Source organism: Geotrypetes seraphini, chromosome 4, assembly GCF_902459505.1.
Source record: "Geotrypetes seraphini chromosome 4, aGeoSer1.1, whole genome shotgun sequence".
NCBI lineage: Eukaryota > Metazoa > Chordata > Amphibia > Gymnophiona > Dermophiidae > Geotrypetes > Geotrypetes seraphini.
In genome coordinates this window covers 315944722-315966424 of record NC_047087.1, presented here as the reverse complement: position 1 = coordinate 315966424, position 21703 = coordinate 315944722, and the positions used below count along the sequence as shown (strand labels likewise).

Sequence of the window (21703 nt, the reverse complement as noted above, 5' to 3'; positions counted from 1 at the left end):
GATTTACTTCTAAGGTTAACTGCATTATCTTAGGACAGTGCTGTGAACAGGGCTGCCCTGTGAACTTCTAAAAGTTAAGTTACTCAGCATTTCATATTCTGCTCTTTTCACTGCTTAATTTCTCTTCTCCTCCCTGTTTCTTACTTTAAAAAACACACAAAAATAAACCCTTGTCTTTCCTTTGTTAAAGCATATTTCCTCTTTCCCTTCATAGGAATAAGGGTAAGACTTATAGTCCCACCAACCCCAGGGACCACTTTTCATATATAGAGACCCAAATAATCAGGACTACTCAAATCAAGTCACTTCACAACCAATCAAGATGACCTTTATTCTATGCAATCACTGTGGTGCTTTAATTCCAAGACATACTATTTGAAGGCTTAAGGCTTGCCCCATCTGTCTTCAACTTGCTAGTATTAAGGAGGAGCTCTGCAAACTTAAACAGGAATTGAATACAATTAAAGCAGCGTCTATCACTCCACAAAATCATACCAACTTACCACCTCTACCTCAAAGAATAAACAGCCCAGGAATAAATGGGTCACAGTAGGCTCAGGAAGACTGCGACATGTAACACAGAAACATCCACCTTCACAAATATTACCTCTACAGAATTCCTTCGCTCCACTAGTGCACTGCGATACTCAAGAAAACAGAAGGGAGGTGGGACTGGAACCAATGAAGGTAACTCAAGAGAACAAGCGCACCCTAAGCACAAATAAAAAAGCCAAAAACAGAAAACTATTACTGCTGGGGGATTCCATCATCAGAGGCATTAACCTTGGAACACCAGGCGAGGGGACCAAAATAGTGAAATGTCTTCCAGGATCCTCAGCTACCAGGAGTTCCAGGCAAATACTGACTATAATTAAGGAAGAAACTAAGGATTTTAACACTGATGTTGTTATCCATCTGGGAACAAATGACCTGGCCAACAACTCCACACTTGCAGCACAGAAAGCTTTTCGGGAGCTTGGTGAGGGCATGAAACCTTTTGTAAAGACTTTAGCTTTTTCTGAAATACTGCCTGCATATGGAAAGGGAGAGCAAAGAGTGAAAAACATAGAGGACTTTAATAGATGGCTCAAAGCCTGGTGTCATCAAGAAGGCTTCAGGTACATAGGAGGATGGGGAAATACATAGAAGGACAAGAAGCTATATTGCACTGCAGTGTTCTCCCCAGAAAGTTTTTCCAGCTGGGTGGCATGAAAAAGTAGCTGGGTGGGGTGGGGCGGGGCGGGGAAATTTGGTAGTGGGGAAAATTAAATGTATACTATTTTTATTAGTTAATTATTATTATTTTCCAATGCTCGATATGACTTCCTTTTTTAAGGTTTGACACTTGTGCCAGAATATTTTTACTAAATTTAAGAAGTATCCAATTCTAGAAGTGAATAATTAGATATTCACCCTCTTTCAAATAGTATAGAGGTTTAAAAAAGGGAAATGCGTTAATGAAGTCATTAGGTTCAATCTAACCATTTATTTCTGCATGAATTTAAACAACTAAAAAAAAAAGATAAATATAGCTCATCCAGTCATACAAGAAATGGCTGTACAACACCTCTAATAATGTTTTGATCACTAGGTTCCTTCCTGAGGTCTCACTGAGGATATGAAATAGATGCTATCCCCACTTCCAGACCTCTTCCACATAATTTATGGAGAGGTGTTACTGAGCCTTGAAGGGCACCTGTGTGATTGATCTTTATCTGCTTCTTTTTTATTTTGCTATACTGCAAAGTAAGAGCTAGGGCAAAACAGTATAGGTAAAGATGCAGGTAATAATTAGCAATGTATTAAAAATATTTTATTTTTATTTGCTTATAATGTCATTTGAAAGCTACTTGATGATAATACAACTTTAATTTAATTCTTTATAATGTGTATCTGTGTGTTGGGGGGGACAACACCTATGTCAACAGTAAAGTTAGAATAGAGTCATTAAATCCAGTGGTGTACCTAGTATATATGACAGCCAGTGCTAATCATTTTTTTTTAACAACCCCCTCCTCTATAAAAAAAATATATTTTTAGTAATAATCCATGAGTCACACAATAAGGGTGCATCTAGGAAAAGGCAGCATCTTAAACACTGCAATGAGCACTAGAACCCCAACACACGCATTATAAAACTAAACAAACCAGATCCTACACAGTCAATTGATCCTGTAGTCGATGCTAACAGAAAGCCATGTCCTTTTCATACACACAGAACACAGATACACCCTCGCCCAATATGGAATAATCACAAATTAAAAATAGAAATATGTAGTCAAAAGTTAAACTGAACCAAGAAACCAGACTCTGCATACAATGCAACACCACAGAAACAGTGACACATGTCCCCTAATACTGTGCAAAATATAAAGACAGTAGATGTAAATTTGAAAAAAACTTCTACATAACAGTCACCACTTTACAAATTAACAAATAGAAATAAAATAATGAGAAATATGAAAATACCATTTTATTGGACTAATCCATTTTTCAATTAGCTTTCAGAGGCCAAATCTTTCTTCAAGACAGTACAGTATACAGCTGTTATGGTATCCTGTCCTGACCTGAGGAAAGGGGTTTATTCCCTCCCAAAATTGCCTTATTTCCATTTCCTATTGATATATTTTAATCAATACAGTTACAATACTACTTGATTCTACGTAAAGCAACAAAAATATTTTTTTTCTACCTTTTGTCGTTTCTGCTTTAGTCATCTTCTCTTCACTCTCTTCTTTCTATTCAGCATTTGTCCTCACTCCCTTCCATGCTACATCTGTCCTCTCTCTTTGCCCCTTCCACCTAGCCTCTACCCTCTCTCTACCCCTTCCATCTACTGTCCACCCTATCTCTGCCCCTTGCATCCACTGTCCACCCTTTCTGCCTTTTCCATCCAGTGTCTGCCCTCTCTCTGTTCCATATGGTATCTTCCTTCTTTCTATGTCCCTTCAATAAACTCTATATCCTGTGCCCTTTCTCTCCTTTGTACATGATTTATTTCAGCTTCAACCCCTCTCCATTTTTTGTCTCCACCCCTATGCTCTGGCATCTCTCTCTTCTCCTTTCCTTCCTTCCCACTCCACCCCATGGTTTGACATCTCTATCTCCTTCCCTTCTCTCCCCCCCCTCTCCAGTATCTGCCTCCTGTCTTTCCCCTTTGGTCTAGGCCTCTCTCTTTCTCTCCGTCTTTCTTCTGTGAGGAGATCATGTTGATCTTGAACACTGAATAATTTTTCCACATTCTCCATATCACTGTACTGTACTCTGGTCCAGCAGACTGCTTTGGCACTATTACATGGATAATAGTAAATTCATTATGCATCAGCTTTCTACACAGAATGCCACAAGTCTCTATTTCTTGTGTTGTGCTTACATCTGCCAGCGTCAGAAACTTGTGAGACAGATTCCTTGGCAATACTACACTTCGGAGCCCTTTGACCATCTGGTTCTGTATGGTTGCAGGCTTTAAAGCTCTGTTTACTGGAGGAGACTGTCCAGCATACATAGTTGCATCACTCTTAAGGATCTGATCAGAGATTACATTAGACAAGGTGGTATTTTTAGGCATGGAAAAACAGGACATGTTCTCCTCAATCTGCTCAGATGCCTTCAAATGCCCTTTAATATTCGTCTGATCTCGGGCTAAATCTTACCTCCTGAACTGATCTTCAAAGGAGAGCGGAGTGAGAGCCATATCGGCAGTGAGATCCGTTTTGGGCCGCATGTTGTGCAGGGCTGGACTAAGGCAAGTTGTAAGCTTCCTTCCATCGCTGACCTATCTTCCATAAGTCAGCAACGGAAGGAAGCTTACAACTCACTGCTCTTGCTTGCTTCGGGCCTTCCTCGTTGCCGGGTCCTGCCTACTTTCGGAAACAGAAAGTAGGCAGGATCCGACAGCGAAGAAAGCCCGAAGCAAGCAAGAGCAAGTTGTAAGCTGACCTGTCTCCTATATCGAACCTATGCTCCGGGGCGTGTGCATGCAGACTTCCCTTCTCTTCCTCCCTCAGGACGTGACTTCCGGTTTCAGAGAGAAGCGGCATGCACATGTTAGAGCCCCGGAGCATGGGTTCAAGTCGCTTGCTGGCGTTAAAATCTAAAAAAAAAAAAAAAAAGTCAGGCTCCTGCGATTCAGGCTGTGCCGAGTCAGCCCGGTAAATCTCCAAGCCAGTGAGAAGGGTTTTTTTTAAAAAAATGTTGAGCAGAAGGCGGCAGCAGCAGCAGGATTGCCATTGAGATTACAGCCGGGCGCTCATCTAAATTAGCTGGGCGGAGCGCCCAGCTGAAAGGCCCTGGGGAGAACACTGCACTGATGGGCTACATATTACTACAGCAGGAAAAAGAAACCTTGCAGAAAAATTTAGACAATATTTTTCTAGACATTTAAACTAGAAGGTGGGGGTGGTGTATGTACGAAGGACAATTATAGAGACCACCCCCGGCAAAAGATGTGATAGTAGTAAAGACTGCAACATAAACAATATCAGCAACTCATTTCTTAGTATTGCAACGGAAAGTGAAACGAAACAAAAATCCATACGAAAAAGGAGATTATCGCTGAAAAATAGCTGGAAAGCGATGACCACAAATGCTCGCAGTCTAAGCAACAAAGTTCATGATCTGCAAGCCCTGATGTTAGATGCAGACCTAGATATTGTCGCTATCACAGAGACATGGTTCAGTGAATCACATGGATGGGATGCAAAAATACCGGGATATAATCTTTTTAGGAAGGACAGAGATGGTCAAAAAGGTGAAGGAGTACCGTATTTTCGCGGATATAACGCGCGCGTTATACGTGATTTTACGTACCGCGCATACCCCTCGCGCGTTATATGCCTGAGCGCGGTATAGAAAAGTTTTTAAACATAGTTCCCACCCCGCCCGACGCCCGATTCACCCCCCCAGCAGGACCGCTCGCACCCCCACCCCGAACGACCGCTCGCACGCGCTCCCACCCGCACCCGCATCCACGATCGGAGCAAGAGGGAGCCCAAGCCCTCTTGCCCGGCCGACTCCCCGACGTCCGATACATCCCCCCCCGGCAGGACCACTCGCACCCCCACCCCGAAGGACCGCCGACTTCCCGACAATATCGGGCCAGGAGGGAGCCCAAACCCTCCTGGCCACGGCGACCCCCTACCCCCACCCCGCACTACATTACGGGCAGGAGGGATCCCAGGCCCTCCTGCCCTCGACGCAAACCCCCCTCCCTCCAACGACCGCCCCCCCCAAGAACCTCCGCCCGTCCCCCAGCCGACCCGCGACCCCCCTGGCCGACCCCCACGACCCCCCCACCCCCCTTCCCCGTACCTTTGGAAGTTGGCCGGACAGACGGGAGCCAAACCCGCCTGTCCGGCAGGCAGCCAACGAAGAAATGAGGCCGGATTGGCCCATCCGTCCTAAAGCTCCGCCTACTGGTGGGGCCTAAGGCGCGTGGGCCAATCAGAATAGGCCCTGGAGCCTTAGGTCCCACCTGGGGGCGCGGCCTGAGACACATGGTCGGGTTTGGCCCATGTGCCTCAGGCCGCGCCCCCAGGTGGGACCTAAGGCTCCAGGGCCTATTCTGATTGGCCCACGCGCCTTAGGCCCCACCAGTAGGCGGAGCTTTAGGACGGATGGGCCAATCCGGCCTCATTCCTTCGTTGGCTGCCTGCCGGACAGGCGGGTTTGGCTCCCGTCTGTCCGGCCAACTTCCAAAGGTACGGGGAAGGGGGGTGGGGGGGGGCGTGGGGGTCGGCCAGGGGGGTCGCGGGTCGGCTGGGGGACGGGCGGAGGTTCTTGGGGGGGGCGGTCGTTGGGGGGAGGGGGTTTGCGTCGAGGGCAGGAGGGCCTGGGATCCCTCCTGCCCGTAATGTAGTGCGGGGTGGGGTTAGGGGGTCGCCGTGGCCAGGAGGGTTTGGGCTCCCTCCTGGCCCGATATTGTTGGGGAGTCGGCGGTCCTTCGGGGTGAGGGTGCGAGTGGTCCTGCCGGGGGGGGGGATGTATCGGACGTCGGGGGGGGGCATCAGGCTTTCAGGATGGGGACAGACCTTCAAGGGGGGACAGGACTTCAAGGGGGGACAGTGCACGGAAAGTCAGGGGGGGTGAACGGAGAGTCGGGACAGCGCACGGAAAGTCAGGGCAGTGCACGGAAGTCAGGGGGGGTGAACGGAGAGTCGGGACAGCGCACGGAAAGTCAGGGCGGGCGAAAGGAGCGTCGGGCATCATGCGCGTTATATGCCTGAGCGCGGTATAGAAAAGTTTTGGTACATATCATCGTGATTTCTGCGCGCTATACCCCTGTGCGCGTTTTACACAGGTGCGCGTTATATCCGCGAAAATACGGTAGCTCTCTATGTAAAGATCAATATCCAAGCGACCGAAATGCAAGGGACCTGGGGAGAGGAAGAAGTGATAAGGATCGCTCTGAAAAGAGAAGATGGAACTTCTATCTACATGGGTGTAGTCTACAGACCTCCGACTCAATCGCAGCAAATTGATAAGGATTTGATTGTGGATATCCAAAAGTTTGGAAGGAAAGAGGAGGTTCTGCTGTTGGGAGATTTCAATCTGCCGGATGCGGACTGGAATGTTCCGTCTGCGGAATCGGAAAGAAGTAGGGAGATTGTGGATGCCTTTCAAGAGGCTCTGCTCAGACAAATGGTGACAGAACCCACAAGGGAAAAAGCGATATTGGAAATGGAGAGAGTATCTCTAATGTTTGAGTGGGTGCTCACCTGGGAAGTAGCGATCATCAAACGGTTTGGTTTGATATAATGGCTAAAGTTGGGAGCGGCCGCACGATACTTAAAGTCCTTAAATATTTCAAACGTACGGACTTTAATGCAATGGGAGAGTACCTGAAGAAAGAGCTGTTAGGATGGGAGGACATAAGAGAAGTGGAAAGACAGTGGTCTAAGCTGAAAGGAGCGATAAAAATGGCTACGGACCTTTATGTGAAGAAAATCAATAAAAACAAGAGAAAAAGGAAGCTGATATGGTTCTTCAACCTAGTGGTTGAGAAAATAAAGGCGAAAGAGTTGGCATTCATGAAATATTAAAAAACCCAAGAAGAGGAGAGCAGAAAGGACTACAGGGTGAAACTGAAAGAAGCCAAGAGAGAGATACGTTTGGCAAAAGCACAAGCGGAAGAACAAATGGCTAAAAATGTAAAAAAGGGAGACAATAATTTTTTCAGATATATTAGTGAAATGAGGAAGATGAAAAATGGAATTGCTAGGCTAAAAGATGCTGGGAACCAATATGTGGAGAGTGATGAGGAGAAAGCAAATGTGCTAAACAAATACTTCTGTTCTGTGTTCACAAAAGAAAATCCTGGAGAAGGACCGAGATTGTCTGGCAAAGTTACACGAGAAAATGGAGTAGATTCTGCGCCATTCACGGAGGAGGGTGTTTATGAGCAACTTGAAAAACTGAAGGTGGACAAAGCGATAAGACCAGACTGGATCCATCCCAGGATACTAAGGGAGCTCAGAGAGGTTCTGGCGAGTCCTATTAAAGACTTGTTCAACAAATCTCTGGAGACGGGAGTGATTCCTGGGGATTGGAGGAGAGCGGATGTGGTCCCTATTCATAAAAGTGGTCACAGGGATGAAGCAGGAAACTACAGGCCAGTGAGCCTCACTTCAATTGTTGGAAAAATAATGGAAGTGTTGCTGAAAGAAAGGATAGTGCACTTCCTTTAATCTAATGGGTTACAGGATCCAAGGCAACATGGCTTTACAAAAGGTAAATAGTGCCAAACGAACCTGATTGAATTTTTTGATTGGGTGACCAGAGAGCTGGATCGAAAACATATGCTAGATGTAATTTACTTAGATTTCAGCAAAGCCTTTGATACAGTTCCTCATAGGAGGCTGTTGAACAAACTTGAAGGGCTGAAGTTAGGACCCAAAGTGGTGAACTGGGTCAGAAACTGGCTGTCGGACAGACACCAGAGAGTGGTGGTTAATGGAAGTCGCTCGAAGGAAGGAAAGGTGAGTAGTGGAGTCCCTCAGGGTTCGGTGCTGGGGCCAATCCTGTTCAATATGTTTGTGAGTGACATTGCTGAAGGGTTAGAAGGAAAAGTGTGCCTTTTTGCAGATGATACCAAGACAGAGTAGATGCCGAAGAGGGAGTAGAAAATATGAAAAAGGATCTGCAAAAGTTAGAGGAATGGTCTAATGCCTGGCAACTAAAATTCAAGTTTCAAGTTTATTAAAATTTTGATTAATCGCTTAATCTTACTTCAAAGCGATGAACATACTTAAAAAAACAATTAAACTTACAATATATTAAAAAGTAATACATTTAAACATAAACATTAAAATAAACTAGACTATATACAAACTTAACAAAACAAAAACAAAGAGGTAAAGGGGATTTGAACTACAAATTATTATAGAAAAGGAGGTCAGGTAATGCATAGGGAAGGAACCGTATATGCTGGGAGGAGAGAAGCTGATATGCACGGACAGGGAGAGGGACCTTGGGGTGATAGTGTCCGAAGATCTAAAGGCGAAAAAACAGTGTGACAAGGCAGTGGTTGCTGCCAGAAGGATGCTGGGCTGTATAAAGAGAGGCGTAGTCAGTAGAAGGAAGAAGGTGTTGATGCCCCTGTACAGGTCATAGGTAAGGCCCCACTTGGAGTATTGTGTTCAGTTTTGGAGACCGTATCTGGCGAAGGACGTAAGAAGACTTGAGGTCCAGAGGAGGGCGACGAAAATGATAGGAGGCTTGCGCCAGAAGACGTATGAGGAGAGACTGGAAGCCCTGAATATGTATACCCTAGAGGAAAGGAGAGACAGGGGAGATATGATTCAGACGTTCAAATACTTGAAGGGTATTAACGTAGAACAAAATCTTTTCCAGAGAAAGGAAAATGGTAAAACCAGAGGACATAATTTGAGGTTGAAGGGTGGTAGATTCAGGGGCAATGTTAGGAAATTCTACTTTACGGAGAGGGTAGTGGATGCCTGGAATGCGCTCCCGAGAGAGGTGGTAGAGAGTAAAACTGTGACTGAGTTCAAAGAAGCGTGGGATGAACACAGAGGATTTAGAATCAGAAAATAATATTAAATATTGAACTAAGGCCAGTAATGGGCAGACTTGCACGGTCTGTGTCTGTATATGGCCGTTTGCTGGAGGATGGGCTGGGGAGGGCTTCAATGGCTGGGAGGGTGTAGATGGGCTGGAGTAAGTCTTAACAGAGATTTCGGCAGTTGGAACCCAAGCACAGTACCGGGTAAAGCTTTGGATTCTTGCCCAGAAATAGCTAAGAAGAAAAAATTAAAAAATTTAAATTGAATCAGGTTGGACATACTGGATGGACCATTCGGGTTTTTATCTGCCGTCATCTACTATGTTACTATGTTACTATATATTGACGGGAGGCCGGATGAATGGGAATATGCGTATAAGCCTCCTTGAGATCCAGAGAGTATAACCAGTCATTCTAATCTTGATGGGGGTAAAGAGACGCCAGGGACAACATGTTAAAATTTTCTTTGACTAAAATTTTGTTGAGAGCCCTGAGATCCAGAATGGGTCGCAAATCGCCCATCTTCTTCGGAACTAGGAAGTAATGGGAGTAAAACCCCTTATTCTGCTGTTCCAAAGAAACTGGTTCGTTGGCATGGAGACGAAGCAGAGCTTGAGCTTCCTGAAGACGAGCAGTCTGGGATGGACTGGAAGGATACTCTCTTGGAGGAAGTTCTGGTGGAACCTGAGTGAAATAAAGAGAGTATCCTTCCCTGATGATTGACAGCACCCAGAGGTCGGATATAATTGTCTCCCATCGGTGATAAAAATGATGGAGACGACCTCCTATGGGGGGGGAAGAGAGGACAGAACGATGGAGGTTATGCTCTGTTTTAAACAGTCAAAAAGGCTGCGCAGCCTTAGGTGCAGCAGAAGGCTGAGGTTTCTGTTGCTTCTGTTGCTGTTGTTTCTTGGGAGGCGCTTGATTATAAAGAGCCGCCCTCAGAGTATAACGCCTCTGGAAAATTGGAGGAAGACGTGAAGGTTTCACAGGAGCTGGCTTAGGCTTTGGTCTGACAGTGGAAGCAAAAGATTTTTCATGTTCACACAATTTCTTGGTGGCTGCCTCTATGGATTCATTAAAGAGGTCATTGCCTGCACAAGGGATGTTAGCCAGGTGGTCCTGAAGAATAGTGTCATGTGAATGGTACGAAGCCAGGCCAAGCGGCGCATTGCTACAGAGAAATCAGTGGCCCTAGCTGACAATTCAAAGGCATCATAAGAGGACTGAAGAAGATGCAATCTGAGTTGTGACAGAGTAGCAATAACTTCTTGGAATTTGAAGTGCTTCTGTGTATCCAGGAAATTGAGAAATTTTGGAAGTAGGTCAATGAGGAACTTGAGATAAGTAAGGAAGTTAAAATTATAATTAAGGACTTTGGAGGCCATCATAGCATTTTGATAAAGATGACATCCAAACTTGTCCATAGTTTTCCCCTCCCTTCCAGGAGGAACAGTAGCATAGACTCTGGAAGGATGGGATCTCTTCAAGGAAGACTCCACAAGAAGGGATTGGTGAGACAATTGCGAATTCTCAAATCCTTTACAATGCAGAGTTCTATACCTGGAGTCCAATTTGCCTGGAACAGCAGGAATGGTATAAGGAGTCTCCAGGCAGCGTGTGAAAATCTGAGACAAAAGCTTGTGAAGAGGAAGCTTAAGTGACTCTGCAGGAGGTTGAAGGAGATGCATGTCCTCGAGATACTCCTTGGAGTACTTAGAACCAGCATCTAATTAAAGTTCTAGGTCATCAGCCATCTGTCAAAGGAAAGCAGAGAAAGACAGCTGATCCGCCAAGGCCTTGCCCCGAGAGGGAATCGATGACCCCGAGGTGGCCTGGGTCGGAGACGAAGTCTCTCTGGAGAAATGACCATCAGAGGAATATGGAGACTTGGACGAGGCAATGGAAGCAGCTGAGTCCTCGAGGTCTGGATGCTGAGACCTCGATCGAGGAGTTGGTGGTCTGGAAGAGCTGGAAGGTCTGGAATGAGGCCTAGACAAAGAAGGTCGCTCTTGGGAAGAAGAGCTATGCCTGGATGGATGCCTCGATAAAGGCCTCGATCGACGACGAGAGTGGTGTGTAGAAGCAGGTCTCGAGATGGAAGTAGGCAATGCTACAAGTGAATGGATAGGGCTAGAAGCAGTAGATCAAAACTCAGGAGGTTTGATGGAGGAATCTCGAAGCACTCCCAAAGACTCTGCTCCTTGTATGGAGTGTGAGGATTCTTATCGAGGCACTCGCGAAGAATCTACTCCTTGCTTAGAGGCCAGACCAGACACTTGCAAAGACTCTCTTCCTTGCATAGAGTGCATAGATGTCAGACCAGATACTCACAAAGACTCTGCTCCTTGCATAGTGTAAAGGTTCAGCTCGAGGCATAGACAGAGGCTCGACCTCGTGGGAGACTGCTGATTGCCCAGGCTGGATGAAAGAAGACAGCGTCGGCCCAAATTTGGTCAGTAACTGGACAAACTGCTGCTCTATCATGGTCTGGAGAAAAGCCAGCAAAGATGGATCTGCATCTGAAACAGGACCACTTGCTGCGGCTATAGGCTCCAAAGGCAGTGGAGATGTGCTTTGACTTAGAAGTCTTAGAAAGCTTGAGGACCACTGCCAGAACCTTCTGCTTAGGTATCTGACCTGAGGGAAGCTCAGGGGAAGAAACGTCAGAGACGTCCCAAACGAGGAAGGTCTGATGAGGCTCAAGGTCGGAGTAGAGGAAGCAGGAGGACCCTCGTTGGAAGATGGGACCGGGGTCACGCTCGTGGTCGAAGGTGTGACTGAAGAGTCCATCCCGAACAGTTTCTCCACTAAAATCCGATGACGTTTAAGGGCTCGAGGTTGAAGAGTAGCACAGCGCTCGCACGAATTAGGGTTATGGTCAGGCCCGAGGCACTTGAGGCACCAACGGTGTGGGTCCGTGAGTGAAATCGCACACTGGCACTGGTACACTTCTTGAAGCCCGTTGCTGTCTGGGACATAGGAGGAAAAATGGCCGCAGCGAAGTAAAAGCCCACAGGCTGCGGCCAAGCGGCCTGCCCTGCCAGTAGAACGAAGAAAAAAATAGTCTCTTTTTTTTTTAACTGAAAGAAAATAAATAACACAGCGATTCACAACAAAAAGTAATACAAACCGCGGTGAGAGAAGACACGAATTAGAAAAGTTTGGTGCAGAGTGTCAAAGACGGACTTCTCGGCTCTGCGGAAAACTGAGAACTGAGGAGACTCGCCCTGCACTGGGCGGAAAGGCACTCGCTCATGCGCAGTGCGGCTGACTCTAAACTTCTACGTTTCTGCAAGCAAGTCTGCTTGCGAGGCAGTCGCATACGGGCTCTGTGGATGACGTCACCCATATGTGAGAATAGGCTGCCCGTAAATTCCAAAGTATATAAATAATTATGACTCTATTTTTAGCTAACTCAAAGCCATCAGAAGTGGCACTCTTTTGTGTATCAAACACAGTTCCATAAAGAGTTTGTTTGTGGGGAAAAGGTACATTTTGCCAACTGCACTACCAAAAATCTACCCTGGGCTGAACCAAAGCTGCTGATACTTTCTTGCCATAAAATCCCAGAATGGCATAACTCTAGCAAGAGTCAGAGCACTCTCAGAATTAAACTGCTCCAAGACCAGAACGCACTTATTAGGGTACCAGGGGAAGGTAGCACGTATACACCACAAAGCCAGGAGGAAGAAGTGGCAAGAGCCAATTGAAATAACCAAAAGACCTCCTGTAAAGGTCTAGCAAAGCTACAAATTCAAATAGGCACAAGCTCATGAGAGCATTTCCAGGCTCCCAAAATCCCAGAGGGATCCATAAATCTAGCACACAGTCTCTGATTTCCCATCACGGGAAATGCTGCACCTGTAAATAAGAGGTCAGCAAGCAAATCATACATACCCGGATCCCCTAGATCAGGGTCAGGCAGTGCAAGCATCACGGCTGGGTAAGTCTAGGATGTGTCCAAAGGAGTAACACGCCTGAGAGATGCTGTGCAGGCAGATTGGGGCTGCGCAGGGGGAAAAATCCAGAGTGCAAAAATTTCAAAAATGGTGAAAAGGTGTCCAGCTCCTGGGGCATCGGTCACATAAATATGGTGAAACTGAACTTTCTGAAGCTGCGCAGGGTCAGCCATGCTGAGCCCCAAAAACCATGAGGAACACCCCGCTGGGCTAGATGAGTGTTTTGTCACCTGCTTCAGTAGGAAAGAGGCTAAGCTGGACAATGAAGCCCCACCCCCCAGCTGTGCCATGTGAGATATAGTGCAAAAATGCTCTAAAAGCACCAAAATTGCACAATCCTGGCAAGAATCCAAAAGAGGAGAGCCCAAGGACTCCATAAGTACATAAGTACATAAGTAGTCGCCTCCGCCGGGGCAGACCAGAGGTCCATCTAGCCCGGCGGTCCGCTCACGCGGTGGCCCATCAGGCATATTGCCTGATCTGCGGTCCTTGACTAATTTTATGCCTACCTCAACACTTATCTCTAAACTTTCCACTGCTCTTATCTGTACCCCTCAATCCCTTTGTCTTCCAGGAACCTATCCAGGTCATCCTTGAAACCCTGTACTGTGCTATTTCTTATTACGGCCTCTGGAAGGGTGTTCCATGTGTCCACCACCCTCTGTGTGAAGAAGAATTTCCTTGCGTTTGTTTTAAACCTGTCCCCCTTCAATTTCATCGAGTGACCCCTTGTTCTTGTGGTTTCTTTCAAATTGAAAAATCTGTCCTTGTCAACCTTTTCGATGCCCCTCAGGATCTTGAAGGTCTCTATCATATCTCCTCTGAGTCTCCGCTTTTCCAGGGAGAACAACCCCAGCTTCTTCAGTCTGTCAGTGTATGTAAGGTTTTCCATACCCTTAATCAGTTTAGTTGCTCTTCTCTGGACTCCCTCAAGCATTGCCATGTCCTTTTTGAGGTACGGTGACCAGTACTGTACACAGTATTCCAGGTGCGGGCGCACTATAGCCCGGTACAGTGGCAGGATGACTTCCTTCGTTCTGGTTGAGATACCCTTCTTAATGATACCTAACATTTGATTTGCTTTCCTCGAGGCTGTGGCGCATTGTGCCGACGCCTTCAGTGTCGTGTCTACCATCACTCCCAGGTCTCTTTCAAGGTTACTGACCCCTAGCATTGATCCCCCCATTTTGTAAGTGAACATCGGGTTCCTTCTCCCTATATGCATGACCTTGCATTTCCCTACATTGAAGCTCATTTGCCACTTTTTCGCCCATTCTTCCAATGTCGTAAGATCCCTTTGGAGATTCTCGCAGTCTACCGTGGTTTCAACCTTGCTGAATAGTTTGGTGTCATCTGCGAATTTGATGACCTCGCATTTTGTTCCCGCCTCCAGGTCGTCAATGAATATGTTAAACAGGAGCGGTCCCAGCACTGACCCTTGAGGAACCCCGCTCGTGACCCCTTGCCAGTCCGAGTCACGAGCGGGGTTCCTCAAGGGTCAGTGCTGGGACCGCTCCTGTTTAACAGGTTTGCAGGCATATTTTGCAGATTTGAAGAAGCAGGGAGCTTTAGAAATTAAAATGACTAAAAATCCAAGATGGACACCATCACAAAATGTGCGCCAAAATCACAGTATTTTTCACATTTCCCAAACTTTAAAAATGATGATTTTAGGATTTTTCAGGAGGGGGAACAAGCAGAAACACCCACTTTTCACATCTCCCACAATGTCACTCACAGCGTACAGCCTTTGTACTCACTATGACCTGACAGGATCAGTTAGAAATGCTGAAAGCCTGCATTCAGCTCTCACATAGTAGCTGGAGGACAATAATCAATGCCACAAAGCTGGGAATGTTCCTACAAAGCTGATCTTAGGGCTTCCAGTCAGATTCCCTTGTCTGACTATACCTTCACCCTCGCGGACCATCGGATGCGCACCGGAACAGACGGTTGAGCATCGACGCAGCCGGCACCCTGCAAGACATTGCTGAGCCTCCTAAGGGTGCCTAAGCCTGCATTTGATCCCTGATTAAATGAAGTCTGTGAATTTTCAAGCAAACAAAGCTTGCAGGCAAAGCTTTAAAATTGCTCCAAGCACTAAATCACCCAAAAGGGGACTAAATTACATCAAATTAAAACAATAAAATGGGGAGAGCAGAACACACACAACTGCACCCATGTATGCAGAAGGAAAAAACTAGAGGGCACTAAACTGATCAATGAAGTACTATAGAGGCAGAGTGAAATCTGGGGTGGATTCCTTCTACAACCATGCAACTAAAGGGAAATAACCCTACTGTCTAAAATGTCTCACCTATTGCATTGGAAAATCCAGATTTCTCAATCTATCCTCGTTTTTCTGGAGCCATATAATAACCAAATAGTTGCCAGCAAGAACCTGCACAGGATACTTCAACAGTGATATCACTAATCGGTAGCTCTCATTTATCTGTTTGCAAGAGAAGGCAAACTCATGTATCTGAACTGGTTTGGAAGGACAATAAGGAATCAAAGGATTTCAAGTGATACCTACCAAAGTGAGCAGTGAAGATTACAAACTACCTTTTAAATGCATTATTTTGGCAAATACATGCAAAATAGTTATATGCAAATAAAGCCACTGAGATCTGAAAATGGAGTTTGCGATTTTTTTACACTCTGGTGCTCTAAGTTACTTGGCAGTCAAAGAACAGTTTATCATTGTTTTAAAGGTAAGAAAAGCAGTCAATCTTACTTCCTTCCGCAGTGGGTCTATTAACGCAATGATTGATGGATATCTCGTAATTAAATCCACATACATATCCACCATCTCATCAGGACTCCTGAAGTTTCCATTTATTACTTCATATTGCCCTTTGGTCTAAGAAGAAGAACAAGCTATTAAAATGTATTATTTTGTAATATACACTCCTCCCTCCGTATTCGCAGGGGTTAGGGGCAGAGCGGCCCGCAAATATTAAAAATTTGCAAATAACTTTTGGACTGACTCTGACCCACCCCTGCCTCCCTCTCAGGTCCCAATGAGAATCAAACTTACAACCTCAGTGTACTGAGACCACTCCTCCACTTGGAAGCCCTAAGCTTTCTCCAAAAGAAGTTGCAATAGCCAAATCCTCATTCACTACCAAGGCCATATAACAAAATAACATTAAGCAACCTTCAATCTAACCACTTATCAATAGCTACATTGACGTCTTAGGCAACGCTAAGTAGAATGCGGGGCGTGCCTGCAACTGTTCTGACCCTTTACGATGATGCACAACGTTCCCTTCCACACTGTCAGATCTTTGTGCGTCTGCTTAAGGGCTGACAGAAAATGGCGAGTTTGTGTAAAAGCCAACAATATTCCATCAAGAGGCAGGAACTTGATTAGTGGTGGCACAAGCTCATTCACTGTGTATGTAAGCTCCTCTGTATTTATACCCATTGACGTTGACAAACTACTGTATAGGCCAGATTTTAATGTTTGTTGGTCACGCAAGGCAAGGGGGGGAGTGATTCCGGTTTTAGGAAATCGCGAATAACCGAAATCGGGAGTCCTAAAACAGCGAATCAGGAGGGAGAAGTGTACTACAAAACCCATTACATCATGTTTTAGTTAATTAGGCTAAGAACTCCACTTTCAATTATGAAAAAGATATTAAACACACTACATACATAGTCCATTAGTTCATGCGCAGCACAGTTTATTGCAAGCTTAATATTTCTTCCTAATTCTAGATTGAGATGATTGCAAGCTTCTTGTATTATGTCCAGTGGTTGTTCCAGACGATCACATGCTACTGCTAAGCAACCCAAAGATGACACAATCTTCACCACTGGCTATTGCAAAAAAAAAAAACAAGAAAGGATAAAAGAACCAATATAATAAGCTCAGTGTTAGAATGATATGTTCTTAACATACGTGCTGCATAATTTTACACTCAATGCAATAAATAAAAGGAATGTTAACTACTATGGCATTAAATAATATGCACCAACATAAAATGTCACATAGCTGCAGTAACCTTCATCATTGAACAGGATTCTCCACCTCCCCATTTAATCTCTGATGGCTCAAGTCCTATCACTCAATCCATGAAGAAATTCCTAGTAGCCCAAAAGCTCCCTCCGCTCCCCCTCCAAAAAAAATTTTCCTGGTGACCTAAGTGGGTCCAGAAGTACCTCCTCATCTGTCCCACACCAGCTGGAAACCGGGGGTTGGGTCTGAGAGAGTTGGATGCACCAAACAACAAGCTGGGGTTCATTAAAAAAAAAGCCCCAAACCCTATTATAACAAATTGCATTGGTTGCCTGTTATAGCCAGAATAAAGTTTAAGCTGGGAACTATAGTTATTTAAGTGATCTAGCAATATTATTGCAGAGCTCTATTAAATATCCTACTAGAAATTTTCTTTGAGGACATGTCCACCATTTAAGAATTTGAAATTAACCAGACAGCTTTCTTTGTCTATTCAACATCAACTTGTATACCTTGTACTTTTGGAAGCATCTCTCTTTGAGTCTGCAGTCATGTGGCTATTATCAATCATAATAAAACCCTTAGCACGCATGCGCAATTGAAACTCCATGCCTGGAAACATATACAGGAGGCACATCATCAGCCAAGGCTGTACCAGAGCATCCCTGCGCCGACTGAAGAACCGAGGTGCTTTGCCATTGACACTTTTGGTCACCAGGTCCATGAACGGCCAACCCCAAGTCTGAACAATCAACTCGAAGGCAGTGGGCCCGAGACACCACTCTCTGGGATCTAGCACCTGTCAAATGAGGAAGTCCGCCTGGACATTCTCCACTCCTGGTATGTGGGAAGCCGAGATATCCAGAAGATGCAACTCCGCCCAGACCATGAGCAGAGCCACCTCCTGCATCACCAGACGACTCTTGGTTCCCACCTGATGATGACATAAGCCACCACCGTGGCATTGTCCAAGAGAACCCGAACAGACTTGCCCGTCAACAAGGTCTGGAATGCTAGCAATGCCAGACGGATGGCTCTGGTCTCCAGAACATTGATCGACCATGACGCCTTCTCCGGTGACCAACAGCCCTGAGCCGAGTGACAGAGACACTGAGCTCCCCAACCGAGGAGACTGGCATCTGTGATAAGAACTGTCCACTGAGGCTGATCCAGATTCACTCTCTGCACCAGATTGGAATTCTGTAGCCACCGCTACATAAAATCAGTAACTAAACAACAAAGAAAAAAGAAACCCCAATGGTTCACTGATGAGGTCTCGTACCTCGTCAAGGATAAGAAAAGAGCGTTTCTCTTGTACAAACGAACGGGGGAAAAAGAAGCAAACATTGAATACAGGACAAAGTCTGCAGCGGTCAAAACAGCAGTCAGGGAGGCCAAACTTCGAATGGAAGAAACTCTAGCGAAGAACATTAAAAAAGGGGACAAATCCTTCTTCAGGTACATTAGCGACAGGAAAAAGAATGCAGACGGGATAGTACGCCTTAGAACGCCAGACGGGAATTATGTGGAAACAGATTCTGAAAAAGCCAAACTACTGAACGATTACTTCTGTTCAGTCTTTACCTGCGAGGCGCCAGGGCACGGGCCACGGCTGGAAGCAAAGGAAAACAAGGAAGACCCATTTCTGAATTTTGAGTTCACACCAGCTGATGTTTACAGAGAACTTTCAAGACTCAAGGTGAACAAAGCCATGGGACCGGACAATTTACACCCAAGAGTGCTCAGAGAGCTGTGCGATGTTCTGGCGGAACCGTTAGCCATGCTCTTCAATCTCTCCCTAAGTACGGGGAGAGTCCCCCTGGACTGGAAAACAGCTAACGTCGTTCCTCTGCACAAAAAGGGTTGCAGAGCAGAGGCTGCGAATTACAGACCGGTGAGTCTCACATCAATAGTGTGCAAACTTATGGAAACTCTACTTAAAGGTAAATTAGACACGATAATGGATGAAGGGAATCTAAGGGATCCCTGTCAACATGGATTCACCAGAGGCAGGTCATGCCAATCCAATCTTATAAGCTTCTTCGATTGGGTGACAGGAAAGCTGGACTTGGGAGAGTCTCTGGACATAGTGTACTTGGATTTCAGTAAAGCTTTCGACAGTGTCCCACACCGTAGACTACTAAACAAGATGAAATCAATGGGTTTGGGTGAGAAACTAACTGCATGGGTCAGTGATTGGCTGAGTGGAAGACTTCAGAGGGTGGTGGTCAACGGCACCCTCTCTGAGACATCGGAGGTAACTAGTGGAGTGCCGCAGGGCTCAGTCCTGGGACCATCCCTTTTCAACATATTCATAGGGGACTTGACCCGGGGGCTTCAGGGTAAAGTAGCACTGTTCGCCGATGATGCCAAACTGTGTAACATAGTAAGTGAAAGCAACCTACAGGATAGTATGACACAAGATCTGATCACGTTAGAAAACTGGTCCTCGACATGGCAGCTAGGCTTCAAAGCTAAAAAATGTAAGGTCATGCATCTCGGCAGAGGAAATCCATGCAGAACATACTCCTTGAATGGAGAAACGCTAGCTAGGACCTCAGAGGAACGGGACTTGGGGGTAATCATCAGTGCAGACATGAAGGCTGCCAAACAAGTAGAGAAGGCCTCGTCAAAGGCAAGGCAAATGATGGGATGTATCAATAGAAGCTTTGTCAGCCGTAAACCTGAAGTCATAATGCCACTCTATAGAACCATGGTGAGACCCCATCTGGAATACTGTGTGCAATTCTGGAGGCCACATTACCGGAAAGATGTGCTTCGAGCTGAGTCGGTCCAGAGGATGGCCACTAGGATGGTCTCCGGACTCAAGGGTCTCTCATACGAAGAAAGACTGGGCAAACTGCAGCTCTATACCCTAGAGGAGCGCAGGGAAAGGGGTGACATGATTGAGACATTTAAGTACGTCACGGGTCGTGTCGAGGTGGAAAACGATATATTCTTTCCCAAAGGACCCTCGGTCACAAGGGGGCACCCGCTCAAACTCAGAGGAGGGATATTTAGTGGTGACACCAGGAAGTATTTCTTCACAGAAAGGGTGGTAGATCACTGGAACAGACTTCCGGAGCAGGTGATCAAGGCCACCAGCGTGCTCGACTTTAAGAATAAATGGGACATCCACGTGGGATCCCTACGAGGGTCGAGTTAAGGAACAGGTCATTAGCATTCAGACTTAATGGGGTGGGTCAATAGAGTGGGCAGACTTGATGGGCTATGGCCCTTTTCTGCCGTCATCTTTCTATGTTTCTATGTTTCTAATGGAGACTGTGATGAACTAACCCCCGAAGAGGAACGGGAGAGTCCAAATCGTGCACCTGGAGCGACCACCGCTGCAGTAAGCCTGCTAAAGCAGGCGCATGGGAGCTCAGGCCCACAGAACCACGTCCAAGGAAGCCGCCATTGACCCTAGAAACCGGAGAAAAACATGAGCCTGAGGACATTGGGAAGCCATCAGAAGGCGAATCTGTGACTGCAGCTTGACCACATGGGCCTCTGGCAGGAAGACCTTTCCCATAAAGTATACTAGGCGCTGAGATGGAACCAACCAGTTCTTAGACAGATTGACTACCCATCCCAGCGACTGCAGGAACTGTACTAACCGACCCGACCTGTAACTTTGCTCAGATCAACCAGTCGTCCAGATAAGGGTGAACTAAAATGCCCTCCTTGCGCAAGGCTGCCGCCACAACCACAATAATCTTGGTGAACAACTGAGGAGCCGTGGCCAGACCAAAGGGAAGCACACAAAACTGAAAATGCTGATCCAAGATCGCAAAGCTCAGAAATTGCTGAGAGGCCTGATTGAGATAAATGCAACAGGTAACCCAAAACTGAAGACAAGGAGGTAGATTGAGGTTCCTTGTGATGAATGGTGCACCAAGCAGAAAATCTAGTCCATTTCTGGTTGTAACATTGCCTGGTGGTAGGCTTCCTAGAAGCTTCTAAAATGTCCTTTACAGATTGAGAAAACAGTAGATTGGCAGTTATGTTGAAAGGTACCACAAGCTGTCAGGTATAGAGACTGCAGGTTGGGATGAAGTAGAGACCCCTGACTCTGTGTAAGCAGAGACGGAAAAACTGGTAGAAGTAGTGGCTCTCTGCTGCTGAGTTGAAGTAGAAGGGAGAACCACGGTTGTCTGGGCCACCGAGGAGCTATCAGAATCATTGTGGCATGCTCATGTCTGAGTTTGACGAGTGTCTTGAGAATGAGAGGAAATGGAGGAAATGCATACAGAAACTGATTCGTCCATTGCAGAAGAAAAGCATCTGCCTCGAGGCAGTGAGGAGAGTAAATCCTGGAGCAGAATTGAGGCAGTTTGTTGTTGTGGGAAGATGCAAAGAGATGTACACTGCTTTGTTCTTTATAAGCCTCTCGCACTGCCTCTCTACTATATATATATATATATATATCTCTGCTGTATATGTACAGTCTCCTGCATGGTAAATCTACATTGTTCTTCGCTGTATAAACACCTTTACTGATTATGTACAGTTCTCATTGTATCTTCGCTGTAAATGTACAGTCTCTTACACTGTAAACCGCTCTGAACTGTTTGTGGTACTGCGGTATATAAAATAAAGTTATTATTATTATTATTATTATCTATCTGAGGAGTCCCCCACTGAGAAAAAAATGTGATGGAGAGGCGAGGAATTGAGTGTCCATTCGTGAGGTTGCAGAAGACGACTCAGTTTGTCCGCCAGACAGTTTTTCTCGCCTTGAATGTAGACCGCTTTCAG

At 45.9% G+C, this 21703-nt stretch overlaps 1 protein-coding gene across 5 annotated transcripts in view; it reads right to left on the bottom strand.

The window, feature by feature from the left end:
• ENO4 (enolase 4) overlaps positions 1-21703 on the bottom strand; it is a 249582-nt gene that overhangs the window by 55146 nt on the left and 172733 nt on the right. For 4 of the 5 annotated variants that reach the window (XM_033943107.1, XM_033943106.1, XM_033943104.1 and 1 more), the window contains 2 exons: positions 16642-16806; positions 15719-15844 (listed from right to left, as the gene is read on the bottom strand). The exons of the other annotated variant lie outside the window; for it this stretch is intronic. In XM_033943107.1, coding sequence (XP_033798998.1) covers positions 15719-15844; positions 16642-16806 — 291 coding nt within the window. The remainder of the gene's footprint in view (positions 1-15718; positions 15845-16641; positions 16807-21703) is intronic. 5 annotated transcript variants of the gene reach the window in all.